The sequence below is a fragment of the Zalophus californianus genome, chromosome 3 (assembly GCF_009762305.2).
Source record: "Zalophus californianus isolate mZalCal1 chromosome 3, mZalCal1.pri.v2, whole genome shotgun sequence".
Lineage (NCBI taxonomy): Eukaryota > Metazoa > Chordata > Mammalia > Carnivora > Otariidae > Zalophus > Zalophus californianus.
In genome coordinates this window covers 135,164,275-135,186,345 of record NC_045597.1, presented here as the reverse complement: position 1 = coordinate 135,186,345, position 22,071 = coordinate 135,164,275, and the positions used below count along the sequence as shown (strand labels likewise).

The 22,071-nt window shown below is 37.3% G+C and overlaps 1 protein-coding gene and 1 pseudogene across 7 annotated transcripts in view; both read right to left on the bottom strand.

Moving 5' to 3' along the window:
* Nucleotides 1-7,566: 7,566 nt before the first annotated feature.
* LOC113920151 lies at nucleotides 7,567-11,795 on the bottom strand (annotated as a pseudogene). The gene has a single exon (XR_003519245.2). The product of XR_003519245.2 is annotated as a 39S ribosomal protein L1, mitochondrial-like (transcript).
* Nucleotides 11,796-20,516: 8,721 nt separating this feature from the next.
* DYNC1I2 (dynein cytoplasmic 1 intermediate chain 2) overlaps nucleotides 20,517-22,071 on the bottom strand; it is a 53,654-nt gene continuing 52,099 nt past the window's right edge. For 3 of the 6 annotated variants that reach the window (XM_027590470.1, XM_027590467.1, XM_027590469.1), the window contains one exon: nucleotides 20,644-21,451. In XM_027590470.1, the coding sequence (XP_027446271.1) occupies nucleotides 21,338-21,451 (114 nt within the window). In that variant the 3' untranslated portion in view covers nucleotides 20,644-21,337. Of the gene's footprint in view, nucleotides 21,452-22,071 lie in introns of all 6 variants that reach the window. The other 3 variants (XM_027590471.1, XM_027590468.1, XM_027590465.1) reach the window with 2 other exon arrangements.

Sequence of the window (22,071 nt, the reverse complement as noted above, 5' to 3'; positions counted from 1 at the left end):
GGGTTCCACTTACTCCTCCATTGCCTCCCCTCAGCCCCTTAACACCTGGTAATCACTAATGTTTTAATTTCCATACTTTTGCTTTTTCCCGAATGTCATATATTTAGAATCGTATAGTATGTAGCCTTTTTCAGATTGGCTTAGTAATATGTAATTAAGATTCCTCCATGTCTTTTCATGTCTTGACTACTCATTTCTTTTTAGTCCTAAATATATCATTGTCTGGATAAACCACATATCTCTTCACCTACTGCAGGATATGTTGGTTGCTTCCAGTCTTGGCAATTATAATAGAGCTGCTGCTATAAACATCCAGGTGCAGGACATAAGTTTTCAGCTCCTTTGAGTAAATACCAGGGAGCATTACTGCGAGATCATATGGTAAGAGTATGTTTAGTAGTGTAGGAAACCACCGAACTATCTTCCTAAGTGACTGTACTATTTTGCGTTCCCACCAGCAATTGAATGAGAGTTCTTGTTGCCCCACATCCTCATCAACACCTCATCTGATGTTAGTGTTCCAGATTTGGGTCATTTTAATAGTAGTGGTTCTCACTTTTGTTTTAATATGCATTTTCCTGATGATATATGATGTGGAACATCTTTTCATATGTTTATTTGCCATCTGTATATTTTCTTTGGTGAGGTGTTTAGGTCTTTGGCTTACTTTTTAATTGGATTGTTTACCTATTTTTAAGAGTTCTTTGTATATTTTGGATAACAGCCCTTTGTCAGATGTGGCTTTTGCAAATATTTTTTTCCATTCTCTGGCTTGACTTGTCATTCTCTTGACATTGTCTTTCACAGAGCATAAGTATTTAATTTTAATGAACTCCAGCTTATCAGTTATTTCTTTCATGGATTGTGCCTTTGGTGTTGTATCTAAAAAGTTACCACCACATCCAAGGTCACCTAGGTTTTCTCCTGTGTTACCTTCTAGGAGTTTTATAGTTGCATGTTTTACATTTAGCTCTCTGGATCTATTTTGAATTAATTTTTGTGAAGGGTGGAAGGTCTGTGTCTAGATTTTTTTTTTTTTTGTATGTGACTGTTCACTTCTTTCAGCACCATTTGTTGAAAAGACCATCTTTGCTCCATTCTTTCCACCTTTGTCAAAGATTGGTTACTGTATTTATACCATTCTGGCTTCTGTATTCTGTTCCGTCTGCTTGTTTTTGTTTTTTTTAAACAATACTACTGTCTTGACTACTGTGGCTATATACTAAGTCTTTTTTTTTTTTTTTTAAGATTTTATTTATCCATTTGACAGAGAGAGAGACCGCGAGAGAGGGAACACAAGCAGGGGGAGTGGGAGAGGGAGAAGCAGGCCTCCTGCCCAGCAGGGAGCCCGATGCGGGGCTCGATCCTAGGACCCTGAGATCACGACCTGAGCCGAAGGCAGTCAGTCGCTCAACCAACTGAGCCACCCAGGCGCCCTATATACTAAGTCTTGAGGAGGGGTGATATCAGTCTTGTTTTTTTTTTTTTTTTTTAAGATTTATTTATTTATTTATTTGACAGAGAGGGTGGAGTGGGAGAGGGAGAAGCAGGCTCCCGGCTGAGCAGGGAGCCCGATGCGGGGCTCGATCCCAGGACCCTGGGATCATGATCTGAGCTGAAGGCAGCTGCTTAACTGACTGAGCCACCCAAGCGCCCCTCTTTTGTTCTTTAATATTGTGTTGGCTGTCTTTTGCCTCTCCATATAAACTTTAGATCTGTTTGATGTTATCTACAAAATAACTTACTGGGATTTCAGTTGGGATTTCATTGAAATCAATTTATTGGTCAAGGTGGGAAAAACTGACATTTTGATAATGTTGAGTCTTCCCATCCATGAACATGGAATACCTATTTATTTCGTTCTTTCACTTTGTTCATTATTTATAGTTTTCCTCAAGTAGATCTTTGTACATTTTTTGTTATATATAAACATTTCATTTTAGGGGTGCTAATGATAATGGTGTTTTTAACTTCAAATTCTACTTGTTCATTGCTGGAATATGGTAAAGGAATTGACTTTTGTACATTAGCCCCATATCCTTTAACTTTGTTATAATCATTTATTAGGTCCAGAAAGAGTTTTTTTGTCCCTTCCTTCAGATTTTCTACATAAGCAATTATGCTCATTTTCAAACCAAAAGTTTTTTTTTTTGTTTTGTTTTTTATTTATTTGAGAGAGAGTGTGAGAGAGGGGAGGGTCAAAGGGAGAAGCAGACCCCCCGCTGAGCAGGGAGCCCAATGCGGGACTTGATCCCGGGACTCCAGGATCATGACCTGAGACGAAGGCAGTTTTTAACCAACCACCCAGGAACCCTCAAACCAAGTTTTATTCCTTCCTTCGCAATTTGTGTATCTTTTATTTCCTTTCTTTGTCTATAGTGCATTAGCTGGTACTTCCAGTACAGTGTTGAAAAGGAGTAGTGAGAGGGGCATCCTTGCCATCTTTCTCTTAATGGGAAAGCTTTTCCTCTTCCATCTTAGTGGGAAAGCTTCATGTTTCTCACCATTAGGTATAATGTTAGGGGTAGGTTTTTTGTAGATCTTTTTTTTTTTTTTTTTTTTTTTTAATCAGGTTGAGGAGGTTCTTTTCTCTTCCCGGTTTACAATTTTTTTTTTTTTTTAATCAAGAATGAGTGTTCAGGATTTTAAATGCTTTTTCTGCCTCTGTTGATACGTTCATGTGATTTTTTCTTTAGCCTGTTATGATGGATTACAGTGATTTTCAAATATTGACCTGTCTTGCATGCCTGGGAAAAAAAATCCCAATTGGTTGTGGTATGTAATTCTTTTTATACATTGGATTCAATTTCCTAATATTTTATTGAGGATTTTGCATCTATATTTATGAGAGATAGTAGTCTATACTTTGTTTTCTTGTAATGTCTTTGGCTTTGGTATTAGGGTAATGCTGGCCTCATACGATAAAATACTACCCTCTTCTTCTGTCTTCTGAGATTGTAGAGAACTAGTAGAATTTCTTCCTTATATGTTTGGTAGGATTCACCAGTGAACTATTCTGGGTCTGGTTCTTCTGTTTCAGAGAGTTATTAATTATTGATTCAATTTCTTTGATACGAACCTATACAGATTATTTCTTGTTTTGTGAGTTTTAGCAATTGTGTCTTTCAAGGCATTAGTCCCATTTCATCTAGGTTATCAAATATGTGGGCATAAAGTTGTTCATGGTATTCCTTTATTATCCTTTTAATGTTCTTGGGATCTAAAGTGATGTTCCCATTTTCATTTCTGTTATTAGTAATAATTCCTTTCTTTTTTTAGCCTGGCTAGAGGTTTATCAATATTATTGATCTTTTTAAAGAACCAGCTTTTTGGTTGCATTGATTTTTCTCTATTGATTACCTGTTTTCAATTCATTGATTTCTGCTCTATTTTTTTTTTTAAAGATTTTATTTATTTATCTGACAGAGAGAGACACAGCGAGAGAGGGAACACAAGCAGGGGGAGAGGGAGAGGGAGAAGCAGGCTTCCTGCCGAGCAGGGAGCCCGCCGCGGGGCTCGATCCCAGGACCCTGGGATCATGACCTGAGCCGAAGGCAGACGCTTAACGACTGAGCCACCCAGGCGCCTAATTTTTCTTTTCTAATGCTTACTTTGGATTTAATTTGCTCATTTTCTAGTTTCCTAAGGTGGAAACTTAGATAAATTTTAGATCTTTCTTCCTTTCTAATATATGTATTCAATGCTAAATTTCCTTACAAGCACTGCTTTTATTGCATCCCATGAATTCTGGTGTTATCATTTAATTCAAAATATTTTTTATTATGTTATGTTAATCACCATACATTACATCATTAGTTTTTGATGTAGTGTTCCATGATTCATTGTTTGCGTTTAAAATTTGAGATTTCTCGTTTGACTCACATATTATTTGAAGTATGTTGTTTAATCTCCACATATTTGGGGATTTCCAGTTGTCTTTATCTTATTGATTTCTAATTTAATTACATTGTGGTCTGAGGGTAGATATTGTATGATTTCTATTCTTTAAAATTTTCAGTGTTTAGACGAAACCAGAGAGGGAGACAAACCATAAGAGACACTAAATCTCAGGAAACAAACTGAGAGTTGCTGGAGTAGAGGGGGGCGGGAGGGATGGGGTGGCTGGGTGATGGACATTGGGGAGGGTATTACTATGGTGAGCACTATGAATTGTGTAAGACTGATGAATCACAGACCTGTACCCCTGAAACAAATAATACATTATATGTTAATAAAAATAATTTAAATTTTTTTTTTCAGTGTTTTAGGACCCAGAATGTGATCTGTCTTGGTGAATGTTCCATGTGAGATTGAGAAGAATGTGTGTTCTGTTGTTTCTGGATAAAGTAGTCTACAGATTATTGATTATATTCAGTTGATTGATGGTGCTTTGAATTCAACAACATCTTTACTGATTTTTCTCCCTGCTGTATCTGTCCCTTTCTGAGAGAGGGATGTTGAAGTCTCCAACTATGATAGTGGTTTTATGTATTTCTCTTTGCAGGTTTATTAGTCTTTACCTCCAGGAGTTTGATGCTCTGTTACGTGCATACACATCAAGGATTATTATTTCTTTTTGAAGAATTGACCCTTTTATCATTATATAAAACCCTTTTTAATCCCCAATAACTTGTCTTGCTTTGAAGTTGGCTCTGTCTGAAATTAATATAGCTACTCCTGCTTTCTTTTGATTAGTGTTGGCATGGTATATTTTTCTCTATCCATTTACTTCTATGTGTCTTTATATTTAAAGTGTGTTTACTATAGACAACACATATTTGGGTCTTCTTTTTTGATCAGATCTGACAATCTTTTTTATTTTTAAAAAAATATATTTGAGAGAGGTAGTGTGAGTAGGGGGATCTCAACCAGAGTCCCCACTGAGTGCGGAGCCAGCTGTGGGGCTCGATCCCATGACCCATGATCATGACCTGAACCAAAACCAAGAGTCAGATGCTCAGACAACTGAGCCACCCAGGCGCCCCACAATCTGTCTTTTAATTGGTGCATTTGGACCACTGATGCTCAAAGTGATTATTGATATATTAATATCTACCATATTTGTTACTGTTTTCAATTCTTTGCCCTTTTTCTTATTTTTCTGCTTTTTTTGGCTTTAATTGGGCATTTTATATGATTACATTTTCTCCTTTTTATATCATACTTTTTTTTTTTTTTTTTTACCTTTTTTAGTGGTTCCCATAGAGTTTTCAATATAAACTTACAACTAATCCAGGTTCACTTTCAAGTAATACTATGCCACTTTATGGGTAGTGAGAATACTTTATAACAACAAAATAATCCTAATTCCTCCCTTTTGTCCCTTCATTGTTGTCATTCATTTCACTTGTACATAAGCATACACACACAAAGTATACATAGTTGAATATAGTGTTTCTATTATTTTGAACAAAGTTATCTATTAGATCAGTTAAAAATAAGAAAAATGAAGGTTTTAATTTTACCTTCACTAGTCCCTCTCTGATGCTCTTCCTTTCTCTATGGATCAGAGTGTTTCAAACCTGTATCATTTTCTTCCCTCTAAAGAACTTCTTTTAATATTTTTTGCAAGACAGCTCTCCTGCCAAAAAATTCCTTCAATTTTTGTTTTGAGAAAATCTTTGTCTTCACTTTTGAAGACCACACTCTGGGTCCTAAAACACACTGAAAATTTTTACAGAATCGAAATCATACCATTCCTGCTTACTTTGAGCTGTGCTACAGAATTCTAGGTTGGTGGTTTTCCCCCCTCTCAACACTTAAATATTTACTCCTCTCTCTTCTTCCTTCCATGGTTTCTGCAAAGTTGGATGTTATTCTTAAATTATTTTTCACCTATAAGGTAGGTAGCAATTTGTCAGCTGCTGTTCAGGTTTTCCTACCCTAGCAATGATTCCCTTGGAGGTAACTGCTCCAGTAGGTTGTGGTTTTCTAGATTTGCCTGTCTCTCCCATCTGGGGGACAGTGGCTTGCACTTTGACCTCACTTCCCTTATGGATCTAGGAAGAGCTGTTTGTTCAGCTTTTTGCTTGCTATTAGGACAGAGTAGCAACTTCTAAACTTCTTACATGCAGGACTGGAAACTGGAAGTCTAGAATTCTTAAAGTGATTTTTTTTTTCTGTCTTCATATATTCTTGTCAAAGAGAGGCCTGTTGCCAGTAGTGTTAACTTGTATATAACTTGTTTTCCTTAGCCTCTGGCAGTTTTTAGCATTTGTTCTGTAGTGTTGGTATTTTGAAATTTTCCTTTTCAGACATCATCTGGTTCTATACTGACTGGGGATGATCCCTTTAGAACCCAAGACTCCAGACCAAAGGAATGTTTTCCACTCGGTTTGTCTCTACATTTTCTCATTTATCTCCTTTCTGTTTAGGTAGATGTTGTAATTTTTGAACCTGTCTCAGTACCTTTTAGCTTTCCTTCATACTTTCTCCATCTGTACTTCTAGGTTGAGTAATGGGAAACACCTTGTGATAATCCTGCTGAGAGCTTTGCTCTTCAGCTGTATCCCTTGACTATTTGTGTTTTTTTTTTTTTTAATTTAATGGCTCTGATATCCTTCTATGCCTCTGGGATATTAAATAGAGTTCTTTATTCTGTGGATTAAAAAAATTTTTTGTTGTTTGGGCCTTTCATATTATTGGCTTTCTTGAAATATTTCAGTGATTCATGGTTGCAGTTTATTTAGTTGCTCACTTTTGTGTTGCAGAGTTTCTTTTTGTGGATTTTTTCTTAAGATTTTATTTATTCGAGAAAGTACACAGGTGGGGGGGAGCGAGGAGCAGAGGGAGAGGGACAAGCAGACTCCACGCTGACCGTGGAGCCTGACGTAGGGCTTCCTATCAGGACCCTGAAATCATGACCTGAGCCAAAACCGAGTGGGATGCTTAATCGACTGAGCCATCTATTGGTGGATGGGAGCAGTGGGCTGTGCTGCCAGGTGAATATATGCCAGTGTTTTGATTCTGGCATAGGGTGTTCTTCTCCTCTTGACAGTAGGCAAGTACCTGGGGGGCACTGCCCTGCTTCTCCAGTTCCAATGGCTTCACTTACTGTTATGTAATAGGCTGGGTATAGACATCCCTTCTACCTACCATTTGGCCCATGGTTGGGGAATGGGACTTACTTAGCTATTCTGCATCAACTCCCTAATGAATCACCCTGCCCAGCACCCATCGGTACCCTCCTACTCTCTGCATCTGTTGGTTCTAGGTTCTAACCCATTCCTCTGTTTGTAGTAGTCTTTACTGGTTTTGTGTTGTAGTTTCCTCATTTTATTTGCCTATAGCTTTGATTCCGTCTGCCCTTTTTTTAAAGAAATTATACAGTTTTATAATTTTCTTTGTTGCTTCTTAATTCACTGAAAATAACTTCATAATATAACATTTTTAGGCATCTTTTAATTATTATTTTTAAAGATTTTATTTATTTGACAGAGACACAGTGAGAGAGGGAACACAAGCAGGGGGAGTAGAAGAGGGAGAAGCAGGCTTTCTGCAGAGCAGGGAGCCCGATGCGGGGCTCCATCCCAGGACCCTGGGATCACGACCTGAGCGGAAGGCAGACGCTTAACGACTGAACCACCCAGGCGCCCCTAGGCATCTTCTTTGTTACTTTCTGTGGTTTCTACTTCTTTAGACAACAATGGCTTGATCTTTAGTAACAAACCTTCACTTGTTGAAGTATGAAGGAAAGCTCGTACCACGAAAGGTCCCACAAAAGGTCCCAAACTGAGTGGTCTGTGCTTACAAACTTCACTGATAACTGCTGGCAGATTCGCAGCTATCTGGTCACTTAGCGTATCCAGTGCTGCTGTTTTGGTCTCGAGAAAGTTCTCCCTTTCTTCGTCTACTTTAATTTCATGTCTAATTTTAAATAATTCAAGCATTTTGGGTATGTCACGGCCAATGGAATTTCCAGTTAGTTTTGGAAATTTTTTTTTCAGCTTTTTCTTTAATGGATTAAGCTCGGGCATTATTTCTGGAACAGCTACATAAAAGTCTGATTGAATTTCATCATCCAAAATCTTCCAAATTAGATTAATAATTCCTCCTGCAAATGCAGCTCCACTTTCTTCTGCTATTTTAATCTCTGATGCATTCCTTGTAAATACAGCAACTTAACTGATTTCTGAAACGAATGGGTATGGAAAACAACACTGGCAAATGGCTCCACTTTTTTTTCTTCCCCAGTGCCACATCCAGTGTCAAATCAAGATAAACACCTTACTGTAGATTAGTAAACCCTAGAGTTTAAAATTTCTTAAGTAACTGAATAGTTTCTCCACCTCCTATATCTGCCTTGGATATAAGTGCTTTAAGTAGACATCATCCTCAGGTTTGCTTTCCATAAAGGAGTAGAACTATTTTTCTATTTCATCTTTTTTCTCATCTGATGCTTTGTCTTTCACACCTTTTTTTTTTTCTTTGCAGGCTTTGCAGCAGCAGCAAAATGTCTGCTGGGCACCTGAACATACACGGAACAAGGATAAAGAGGTGTCTGATAAGCCGTCTTGGAAAGACTATACTTTTGATGATGTATCAAAACTCTACTGAGGCACCTTATGGCGGCCACCATGTTGACCATTCCCGATTCCATCTGCTTTTGACGTTTCTGGCATTTTTCAAAATGTCTACTTTTGCTAGCTCCTATTTTTCAGTGCTGTAGCAGATTTTCTTATTTTTCTTCTGCTTTAGCACTTTATATAGGATTTCACATTGAGAGGGATAGTAGGTGGTTCTGTCTGCCATCTTGATCCAGTCTACCACTTTAAGAAAACAGGACAAAAATTCTTTTGTAGCCTTTCTTTTATTCCAGTTAATTTCCTTGAAAATAACTAGTGTTACAGTGGCTCCTGGGATGGTCCTCTAGTTATAAAATATGTTGTACTATTATCATTCACAGAAAGTACTGTTTACAATGAACTACTGAAATATCAGCTCTTTGCTCTCAAACATGCACAACTTTGTGATGCATCTATCAATACTAAAAAGCAGTTCCGAGAATACTCTAAGGGATCATGAAATAGTTTGTGATAATTGATTTTATTTGCATTGAAAGATTAGGGATAATAGAACTATCTTAAAAACTACTCAGTTGATCAGGATCATAGTGTAAAATGTTCTTTTTGTCCTTTTTTAACAATGAATTATTAGACATGCATCCGTGAACAAAAGCACTGTTGTGGGAGTTGTAGAAATGAGCACCATCTGCCAAGGGACCTGGGAGGAGTCTTGCCCACCTGCACATCCAGTAAGAGGCAGGCAGACCTTGTTACAGGCTGTAGGACCAGCAAAACTGCCTCAAAACTTCTTGCTGCAATAAGGCACAAACCTGGAGAGTGCTGTCCTAGGTGGATATGAATGGATGACAAAGAATTCACAAAAATCCAGACTTCCCAAGAGGAGATTCCAGCACAACATGGGAGCAAAAAACACAAGTTTGGTTCAGTTAGGCCTATAAGAGGAACTTTCACAAAGCAACACTGCACAGGGCTGAACTACCCAGCAGTGGTAACTCCTCTCATGGGGGAAAGGAAAGCAGTGAGTGCCTGGCTACCCCAGTGGTGAGGGACCTTTATAACTGGGGCTAGGGTGGTCTGGGAAAGAGCCAAATAAGAATATCAAAGGACATTAAAGGAATGTAGTTCCTGCTGACAGTGCTCAGGAAGTCTGCCCACAAGCCTCTGGGCATGATTCACCCAAGTTTCACCCCACTGGGTCAGGTCCACGGGCACCTCCAATACCCCAAGGGCTAACCCAACATCTCCACCAACCCTGCAGTCAGCTCCTTGTACATGCTGGAGTGCAAATGCAACAGTAAGTTGAGTAAACACCATCAGAAAGACCAGGTTAGGTGGGCTAGGGAGAAACCACAAACTTGAGCTATAGCACCACCTTCTGGAAAATGAGAGGATTCTAGTGGGCACTGGTGAGTGCTAAGAACCAGGGAAGCCACAAAAGCTTAAGAATTCTTCCATAAGAGGGACAAGAAGAGTGTATGTATCCAGGTATATCTATACAAAAGCAGAGAAAACCCCAAATATAACAGCACCAATGAATAGTATACCCCATCTGAAGGCAACTGGTAAAGATTTAAGGAGATGTCAGCTACTTCAAATGTGAAAGGAGCAAGCCAAAATACAGGAACAGGAAAAATCAAGGAAACACATCATCACCAAAAGAAAATAATTTTCCAATAACCATGCTCTCAAAAGTATGGAATTTTGTGATCTGATAATTCAAAATAGCTGTTCTGAAGAAACACAATGAACTACAAGAAAACTCAGACAATTCAATGTAATCATCAGGGGGAAAAAAATACATGAGCAAAATGAGTTATTTACCCAAGGGATAAAAATCATAAGGAACCAAAAAGAAATTCTGAAGGTGAAAAATTCCAGGAATGAAGTGAAAAAAAATGCAACAGAGAGCATCTGCAGCAGAATAAAAGCAAATGGAAGATGATAGAATAAGTGATTTAGAGGACAGGAATTTTGAAATAACACCGTGTAGAAAAAAAATGAATAAAAAATGAAGAAAGCCTGTGTGATTAATAGGATTCCATCAAAAGAACAAATATTAGAATAACTGGGGTTCCAGAGGAGAAGAGATGTAGAAGGGGGCAGAAAATAAAAGAAATAATGGTCAAGAACTTCCCAAAAATGGGGAGAGATTTGGACATCCAAGTTCATGAAGCTAACAGGACACGCTAGGATCTTAAAGCAAAAAGACCTTCTCTAAGACACATTATAATAAAACTGTTAAAAAGCAAAGATAAAGAGAGAATCCTAAAAGCAGCCAGGGGAAAAAGCCTGTAACCTACAGAGAAACACCTGTTAGGCTATGAGCAGATTTCTCAGCAGAACTATAGGTCAGGAAAGAGTGGAATCAAAGTGTTGAAAGAAAAAAATTACCAGCCAAGAACACTCTATCTGGCAAAGTTATACCTCAGGTATGAAGGAGAAATATTTTCACACACAAAAACTGAGGGAGTTCATCACCACTAGTCTAGCCTTGCAGTAAAGAGTAAAACTCCTGAGCGGAGTTCTTCAAGCTGAAAAGACACTAATCAGCAACATGAAGACACAGGAAAACACACTGGTAAAGATGTATATGCAGTGTATGTATATACAGTCAGAAAACTCTAATTCTGTAATAGGGTATTTGTTAACCACTTAACTATAGAATAAAGCTTAAAGGGGAAGAGTACTAAAAATGATAGCTACTATAATTTGTTAATAAACATTATAAAGAGTAAATAATGACTTCAAAATATGAAAGGAAAAGCAAAAGGATGAAGCTTTTTAGGCAATTGAAGTTCAGTTGCTATCAGCTTAAAATGGACTATTTTACCTATGAGACATTTTATGTAAGCCTCATGGTAACCACAAAGCAAAAGCCTAGAATAGATTCACAAAAGATACAGAAAGGGGGAAAGAAAACATACCACCATGAAAGGTCACCAATTTACAAAGGTATGCAGAAACAGAGGGAAAAAGAAAAAATGGAAATATGAAACAACTGGGAACCAATTAATAAGATGGCATTAGTAAGTCCTTACCTATCAATAATTCTAAATATAAATGGGTTGAATTCCCTAAAAAGGCAGAGCAGCTGGAAGGATTAAAAAAAAAAACAAAAACCCCAACTATATGCTGCCTACCAGAGACTCACTTCAGCTTGAAGGACAAAAAAACTCAAAGTTACAGGATAAAAATTAGCATACAGAATCAGTTTCCATGTCTATACACTAATACTGAAACATCTCAAAAAACAAAGCTATCCCATTTACAATAAAATACTTAGGAATAAATTTAACCAAGGATGTGAAAGACCTGTGCAATGAAAACTACAAGACTTTGATGAAAGACACTGAAGTCGCAAACAAATGGAGAGATACCCCATGCTCATGGGTCAGAATTAATATTATTAAAATTCTATGCTCCCCAAAGCCATCTACAGATTGGACACAAACCCTATCAAAATTCCAATGGCATTTTTCAAGAATTTGAATAATCCTAAAATTCGAGACCACAACTAGCCAAAGCAATCCAAAAAAAGAAAGAAACCAGAGGCATCTCACTTCTTGATTTCAAACTCTGCTACAAAGCTATAGTTAAAACAGTAATGGTACTGACGTAAAAACAGACACAGAGACCAGTGGAACAGAGTAGAGAGCTCAGACATAAACCCTTGCGTACACAGTCAACTAATATTTGACAAGGGAGCCAAGAATATTCAGCGGGAAAACAAGTTCAACAAATAGTGTTGGGAAAACTGGATAACCACATGCAGAAAAATGAAACTGGACCCGTTATCTTACACCACTCACAAAAATTACTCAAAATGGATTAAAGTGTTAGAAGATCTGATACTGTAAAATTCATAGAAGAAAACAGGGAAAAAGCTCCTTCAATTGGTCTGTGCAATGATATTTTGGATATGACCCCAAAAGGACAGGCAGCAGGGGCAAAAACCAACAAGTAGGATTACATCAAACTGAAAAGCTTCTGCATAGCAAACAAATAAAAAAGAAAAGAAAAGGCAACCTATGGAATGGGAGACATCTGCAAATCATTTATCCAGTAAGAGGTTAATATTCAAAATACATAAAGAACTCATACAATAACAAAACAAAAAAATCCAATTAAAAATGGGCATAGGAACTAAATAGACATTTTTCCAAAGACATAAATGGCCAAAAGGTACATGAAAAGGTGCTCAACATCACTAATCATTAGGTAAATGCAAATGAAAACCACAATGTGGTATCACATACCTTACTAGAATGGCTATCATCAAGAAGACAAGAGACAACAAATGTTGGTGGGGATGTGAGCGTAAAGAAATTCTTGTACATTGTTGGTAGGAATGTAAATGGGTGCAGCCAATATGGAAAAAAATTATGGAGGTTCCTCAAAAATTAAAAATAGAACTACCATATCATCCAGCAATTCCTCTTCTGGATATATATCCAAAGGAAATGAACAAAGGATTTCAAAGAGATATTGCACTACTATGTTTACTGCAGCATTGTTCACAATAGCCAAGATATGGAAACAATCTGAGAGTCTATCTAAACAGATGAATGGATACAGAAATTATGGTACACACACACAGCAATATTATTCAGCCATGAGAAAGAAGCAAATCCTGCCATTTGTGACAACATGGATGGACACTTGAAGGCATTAATACTAAGTGAGATAAGTCAAACACAAATACTATATGGTATTACTTATATGTCTATTCTAAAAGAGCCAAATTTGTAAAAGCAGAGGGGCGCCTGGGTGGCTCAGTTGGTTAAGCAACTAGTTGACTCTTGGTTTCAGCTCAGGTCATGATCTCATGATCTCAGGGTTGTGAGATCAAGCCCTGTGTGGGGCTCCATGCGTAGCACGGACTCAGCTGGGACTCCCTCTCCCTCTCCGCTCCTACCCCCCTGCTCGCTCGCTCTCTAAAATAAATCTTTAAAAAAAAAAAGCAGAGGATAGATTGGTGGTTATCAGAGGCTGGAGGGTGGGGTAATTGGGGACATATTATTTAAAGATACAGACTTGGAGATCTAATGTACAGCATAGTGATTACAGACAATACCATATTATAAATTTCAAAGTTGCTAAGAGGTTAGATCTTAATTGTTCCCACCACAAAAAATTATAATTATGGGACTGATAGAGGTATTAGCTAACAGTGTTTATATATATACACACACACACGTTATACCTGTTTATATATTGTAATATATAAGTATTTCAAACACCGTGGACACCTTAAACTTACACAATCTTATATTTTAATTATGTCTTTAAAAAAACCCAACAAACTACTCAGTTGACTTTAGGAGAAAAGGCCCGGCACTGCCCTTAGCTGCCTCATCTTAGAGGGCCTCTTAAAAAATCTACGCCTAGGCCCTCCTGTAGCTGTGCCCCTGAGGGCAGAGACTACAGGGCCAACAGGATATCCCCACCTGGAGCCCATCTAATTCCTTTAAAGACCATGTTCAAGGTACCTGAGACAAATTTCCTGCCTGAACAGCTCCGCTTCCAGGGCCTGCATGAGCCTCTTCACCCAGGTCCATCTTCCCTAAAATGCACCCCTAAATCTATAGGGTGGCCAAGAGGTGGCTATTTTCCAGTAGTTCAAAATTTAGGCATGTAGGCTCAAGAGTCCACAAAAGTTCCTTTGAGGCCTGTCATTCACAGAACAGGTAGAAGAGGAGGAGAGGAATGGGCTGTGGGGTGGTTCTCCTCTGCCTGCTACACTTTGACATGGAATCCTGAAAATTCTCAAATCCAAGCTATATGTACATGCTATGAACATAATTTAATAGCTTGTTTTTATAACAGTGAAATCTTTTGACCTACTGCTTCAGGGCCTGCTAATACTAGGGGAGGGCCTAGGAAGGAGAAAAGTAGTGATTGCTAAATGGATTTCAGGTACAGCCCTAGCTAACAGAGATGCCACAAGGGAGCCTGCTCAGTTGTAATTAAGTCACAGCTACTGCCATCATCTTCAGCCAGTGGAAACTTACTTTGTAGATTCCCAGAAGCCTTAATTGCTCTTTCTTACAGAGTTCTTTTACGGTCTTTTAATCATGTAGCATCGTAGGCTCATCTGAATAAAAAACGGACTTGTTGATCGGCTAAGATCATAAAGGCAGTGTAGTATAGTGGTTAAGAACACAGCTCTAAAATCAGGCTGCCTTGGTTTAGTGCGTCGAGAGTCACTTAATGTCCCCAGGCCTAGTGATATGCTGGACCCGGCTTGCACCAGCTGAATGAGAGCCCATTATATGTGTATATTCCCAATTCCATGTTCAGTGACAAACTACGTTGGTAGTTTGCTACTGGCCCTGTAGGAGGGGAAACTGGCTACAAATCTGATCCACAGAAATTGGTTCAAATTAGTTTCCACTTTTGTAAATTAGTAATCCTTTAAAATAGTTATAATTAGTAATCCTTTATAATAGTTCCCACATTATAGGGAAGCTAGAATAAATAAGAATATGTGTGTCATATATAATCATTTAGCAAGTACTCAAATGCTACCAGTTATTAATACTACATGGACAGAATGTACAAAGGCCAGTTCTTTATAAGGCAGAGGAAACTTTGGAAACAAAGATACACATATTTCCATTAAGGATGAAGTGCTGATGCGAGATCTTTGAAAGTCACCTTCCCAATTCCATTTCTTTGAAACTTACTTCCTACTGGTTTTGTGGTCTCTGTCAATAGAGGAAGCAGGAGGGGAAAAAAAGAAGGGAATCCTAAGTGGTCAAGCCAGAAAGCCATGTGCGGTAAAGCAGAGATCTCAGAATTTCTAAGTGCTTGTTTTTAGCCTCTAACAGCCAAGAGCCCATAAACTTGTAGGAGCTACTGAAGAGCAGTTATTAAACCTGTTAAGAGTTACTTACTCATCACCTCCCATAATAGCAATGCCTCATATTTGTATAATTCTTCGTTTTCACACAGATTCTGGTTTAATTCCATAACAGCCCTGTGAAGCAGTAGATGAAATAAGCTTAGAGAGGTGAAACCATTTGCTCAAAGTTATGATTAACTGAGTTTCAACAGAGGTTGACTCTAAGTCCAAGACTCTATATTAGAAATACAAATCTCAGGACCACCACGTTTTGAAGGAGTTTCCCAACCAAACATTAGAATTTAGTAGTCAATTGTTTCCTATCAGTTGAGAGAATTCCAACTAAGGCGCGACATCCTGATAGTCAGCTATAGCCTTCTTCGGGCTTTGGATCGATGTGGAGGTATTATTCCAGTTATTCTCTTGTTACACTATTACCACTGCAGCATTCATTTTACAATCGTGAGGACGAAGGTTTAGAGAGATGAGGAACAAGAAAACCCAGGGCAGTCTTCTATGAATCACACTGTTCTTGTCTGATTTTCAACACAAAATATAAGTCCTTTTTCTCAATTGATACCAATTCTACTCAAGTAGCCCCTGAGTTTCAGGAGGGGTAAGGCCATTTCTCTTGCCTTTGGAAAACTAAAGGTCCTCCAAAGCCATCTAATGACGCTCAGTGTACTGACAGGTTCATGATTGAATCAAAAACATTATTGGAAATGAGGCCCCTTAGGAAGGACCTAGTCATTTTACCATGTTTCTTGCTCAACTGGCATTCATTAATAAGTCAGGTTTTGACTTATTTCAAAATCACATTTTGGACACAAGACAGCAGAGATCTGCCAATCCAGATGTGAGTTAGATAAAAGCTATTCCTGCAGGACTAATCTTAGGGCTTCCCCTAAGCCTAACAGCCACACACAGGTCAGGTCATCAGGACTGAAGCTCCCCCTTCTAGTGATCATCTTCCTACAGGGAGCACAAGTTATTTTCAAGGGGCCTAACCTTAGGGAAGAAGGAATGATACTATGTGAGTTACAACAGCTGAATAATGCTGTTCCCCAGATTTTTGTGGAAGTGATGAATTCCAGTTCTGCTAATATCTAGCTGGGTAGTCATGAACCAACTTTGTTTTCTAACTTGAAAAAGGGGTTTCACGTGTTCTTTTCTAAGTCTCTAGATATCACAACCCATGTTATATGTAAGTAACATAAGAGCAACAGCTGAGTATAGGCTGGAAATTCAGAGTGGGTCATTTTTTTTCTATTTTCATAATTTGTAATTTTATCATAGAATGTAATAAAACATTCCTAGGAAAAGTATCACTGATTAAGGGCAATTTATATCCCTCAGTTCACTGCTACTCCTAAACATCTGAGGGTTAAATTACACTGTGATGTCTCAGAATTAAAATAATATTTTCTTTAACACCAAGCCACTTAAATCCTTAGAAGATGTGCTCTTATTACATTGCACAGATGGCTACACAACATGGTCTCTCCATTTTTGTATTCTTAAAAAAAAAATTAATACAATCCCTTATTTGTGTGGTACTTTATAATTTACAAATTTTTACATACACCATATCCCCTTATAATCTTCACAGAAAGTGGATATTTTCCTCACTTAATGAGCATATTGACCCTTGTCCCAGGTGACATTACTGGTAATGGTGGTATCAGGAATAGATTTTGGGTCTTTTGAGCCCAGTGTTCTCTTTCTCATATACCAGCCACACTTCAGCATAGGAGATTTTGTTCCAAAGCATTTCTATTACTTTGTTCAGAAAAAACTTTTTTTAAAAATCTAGTACAAAAATTCACAAAAGATAAAATTACTTGCCATCAAAGCCTTACCGGTGGTATACCTGATTTCTGAAGTCACCAGAGGCAGGTCTCTGCATGCTCAGCACCACGTAGGTGTGTTCTACACCCTACACAATCACTGCCCCACAGCTTTCTGACCAAATCAAGTACATTAAAAGACAGGCATGACAATACATTACCAGAGACCTGAATAAATGACCTCACAAAGTGAAACAGACCTTTCTGAAAGCTTACCTGAGTGCAAGCTGTTCCATCCTCTGACTGGGAACTGGTAATGGAATATTAAGAAGCCAAAACTGAGATTCCCGCTATGAAACTAACAACACAAAATACTGTAATTTTAGAAAAGTTTGTAAAAGATGGCTGATTGGCTATGTTGAAACTATCAGTGGTTAGAAACTACATACTGAAAACTTAAAAACCTAAAATCCATTTGAACTTTAAGAAGTTGGGGAATTGCAAACATGGCAGGCAGAACGAATCCATACACCTAAAGTCCAACAAAAGATCCAGGAGCATTGGCCTATTGAGAAAAGCATTGCAATGCGATGACTATTCAAAGTCTTCCAGTTGGCATTCTGAGTTAGGATTGTAACGTCTTTTCAAAAAAATGTGTTTGTTATATGTGAAAAGGATTTTAAAAATACAACATATTAAGTATAAGCAAATTAGTACCTTTTGGGGCAGTAAGATTAAAGAGATTGGTTAATGTTCCTAATTGTAATCCCTGAATTCAAAAGACATACTGAACATAGGTGTTCTTTTATTCTTATCTTTGGGGCAACTTTCAAATTCTTTGATAGCACTAGAAGCCCCCAGAATCTGTAAACCAGGTCTTTAACTAAATAATTTCCCAGCACTTTAAATGAGTCAAAAAGAAGAGCCCCAGGTCTTTTTCCCAAACCTGTAAGGCCTTATTTGCCTATCAATCAGCAAGATGATAGCAGGAAAGCAAGAACTCCTTTCCTGTTTCTATGTAGATTGGAAAAAAAAAATCTGAGTGGGAATCTCATCACTAAATTATCAAATGAGGCAAAGCCAATGGCTTTTTACCCTAGACTTACGCCCAAGATTCAGACATGACACTAATGCCACCACCTTGGATGCTATGTCATGTTTCAAACAACTCAGTTCTCACAACCATCGGGCAGCTGGAGCTGTAATAGGAGATCCATCCTCTCCAATATATACCTAATTGTAGAGCTTTTCCTATTTAGAAAATATCACAGTACCAATGTTGAAATACCAAGATTGTGGAAAAGATTTAAAAAGGCATTGCCCAGTAGAATGGGACGATGAAAAATCACATGCTTCATATCAGATTTTCTTTCATTCATTCAAGCCCTTCCTTTCCACATGGTTCAAGAGGAAGAGGTTACAGTCTAACAGTTTATTCAGTACCAGTACAAAAGAGAATGAAATCAGCATTCTTAAAATATTGCAAGACTAGGATCACTCCTAATACTACTTTCCTTTAGTTCCTTCCCCCCTAAATTTTAAGTCATCCGTTCCTTCAAGATACAGTATGTCAGCATTACTGCAACAATATTTTATATCTAAAGATTTTCTAAACTTTGTAGGGAATTGAATCTATAAGCATGTAGACTCTACCAACGAATTTTTGTGGGGTTTTTTTTTGCCTTAATTATACCAAAAATTATTTCTGAGACTTAGTGTAAACTAATTAAACTGAGTATTCTTCCTCAACACAAACAAGAATAACCAATAATCTTTAATTTCTCGTTCAAAAGATAATAACCAAACAATAAACAAAATAAGAAATTAGCCTGAAAGCTATGGCTTGTTTCCCATTCAGCAAAGAAGTATAACTGGTAATGAATAAGGTACAATTTCCATAACTCGATATTTTTGAAAATTTTAAGGTTTTCATTTGTAAAAGAGTAAAGAGCTATGCTACACTTTTCTAAGCCAGCTTGACTTGTCAGAAGATTTTACATCAATATTGACAGTCTTAGTTCTTCCTTTTTGCCCTATCATATACTCAACCTTAAAGGGCAGTTACTCACATTAAATTTTTGTGTTCTTAAAAATGCAGACTAAGTTATATGGGCAAAGGTCCACATTGCATTTGGGGGCTGGGGTGGGGAGGGAGAGAAGTTATTCCTCAAAAACAAAAATTCTGGTGCTAAGTATTTTACTTACCAATTTTATTCTTTCACAATTGAACACATCAATTTTAGTCCAATGAGCATCTGATTTTTCACATCTCTTGATTTCCAACCTTAGTTATAATGATGTTTTCCCTTTTCCTAATCCTTTTTACAAACTGATGACAAAACGTAATAACCAGGGGGTACCTGGTGGCTCAGTTGTTTAAGTGTCTGACTTTGGCTCAGGTCATGATCCCGGGGTCCTGGGATAGAGCCCCTCGTCGGGCTCCCTGCTCAGTGGGAGTCTGCTTCTCTCTCTCCCTCTCCCTCTGTGTGTGCTCTCTCTCTCTCTCTCACATAAATACAATCTTAAAACAAAAAAAAACAAAGACAGTGTGACCGCTGAAATCAAACTTCTGACTCACAGACATTGCTACCATGAGCTAACTTGAGATGTTTGCCTACTAATATAAAAAACTTAGCTTTGATATATAATAGGCAATTATGGGGTGCTAATTTGTGAAAACTGAATATATAAAAATGGAGAATTGCCTGAAGTAATTACAATCAATAATTTTAGAGCTGGAAGGAAATTTAACAATCATCTAATCCAAACTTAATTCCTAGATGAAAAGAATGAGGCACAAACAGATGTAAAGACTTGGCTAAAATCACACTTCTCATGAGTGCCAGAGCTAGAACTAGAGTTGGGTCTAATATTCCTAGGTGATTATTTTTACATTACACAATACTCATATAGTTTAGAAATTTTATTATTTGGAAATTTATCTTCCAACAGATCTTTGTTAGAATTGTAAAACAACAAAAATGTTCAGATTCTGGTATCTATTCTTCCTTCCTAGTTCATGTTCTGTTGAATAGTTAAACTTTAGAAGGATAAGAGGTTAGGATCAAGGAAATGGACAATTTAAAGTGGATAAAATACAGATCTGATCATGCTTTCCTCTAATTCTGAAATAGGCTGATTTCAACATTCATGCTTAGATATTTGTCACTTACCTTTCAGACTTGCTTATACAAGGTTGTATGGTAACAGATCTCAAGATGTGGAGTTGATTCAATGACAAAGTTCATTTGAACACTTTTCCTTCATAGCTACTATTGCAACCATGAAATCAATTTCTCTCACAGGAGGTTTCAGTCTCAGAGAGCTCACACACATAATAATCTCAATCAATGAAAATAATAGGCAGCTTTCTGTTTATTCTTTAGATGAACTACATCTCAGATGGAACGTAAATACGGGAGAAAAGCAAAAGTTAACCTAGGAGACATTTTTTCACTGACAGGTTAAACATCAGTCCATAATTCATCAAGAGATCTACATTATAATGTATGGCATATTTAAGACACAAAACTTCATGAGACTTGAGGTGGCTGCTTACAACAAGAGCTTAAAGAAAGATATGGGAAAAAAGACACTTTATAAAAGGGATGGGAAAATTAAAATCTCAAGGCTAAATCAAAATGAAAATCTGAAAAGTTAAAGCATATTTGTTTTTATTTATAGACAGTTATCACATGGATTATAAAGAAGAAAAAGGATATTAGAGTGGAGCTTGGGTAGATGTATGCATGCTATGGCTAAGAATAAGCAATGTTCTCACATGTTATGGTTAGTGAGGACAGTGTCAGTATAACAGGGAATTGTCACTATTTAAAAATATGCAGAACTGATTTAATCTGTACTTTAGAAATAACTTATATAGTGTTATAAGTTGAAAAGAATTCAAAAGAATAATACCAAATATACACCTGTGTATAAGAATTCAGAAAAGGCTGCAATCTGTAAAGTCAATCAACTGTATTAAAAATGACACAAATCCAGAACAAGATGCATGTTATATAAAAAGGGACATTGTAAGATTTACTTGCTGCATTAAATCCATGGTAAATCCACAAAATTTCCTTTTAATTAACATTTAGACAGAAACATGCAAATAGTCTTAGGCTCTACTTAGAGACTTCCCCAAATCCTCTAAGGCTACAATATCCCCCTTTCAGGAGCTAAGCAGGTATTCGGGTAGCTGCTTCCTCCTCTGCATCAGCTCGGTTTGCATTAATTTCTGCAAGTGTTCGGCCGAACCGTGCCCATTCATCATTTCGGGGGACAGCAATCTGCTGTTAAAAGAAAGACAACGTTTTATGTACACTGAAATAAATGATTATCTTACCCAATATTTCAGTTTGTTTTCAAATAATTTTTCCATTAAAAAGTAATAATTGATGTAAATGGTCTTTCCATAATTACAGGGACTATAACAATGCTTTACAACACATTTCAAAACAAAAGATGATGTTTGGGAAGTGTGTTGTGACAGCCTCAGAAATGCTTTTGCTGTTATCACCATCAGTACAAGAGAGAATAACAATGATACTCTGTAAATATAATTCCTATGTACTATCTCACAGATTTTGCTGGTGGGGAGGAATTCCTTAAAATTTTTTACTTCTTGCACTGTTCAAATATGAAATAGTTTTTGAAGCATGCTTCAAAGAGCTGGTTTCTTAGGAGTATTTATTTTTGTTTGGAGCATAACTGTTTTTGATATCTTAATCCCTTCATCAGAAGGTATATTATCTCTTACCACTTCAGTGATCTACAAATAGCTAAAGGGGAAAAGAGGCTCATGATGCTTTTGCCTCCATGAAGCATCCAATGACCAAAAATTTTTGATAATTGTCATCATGATATTGGTGAAATCTCGACACTGCCATGGTAGGGCACAAACCACTCAGTA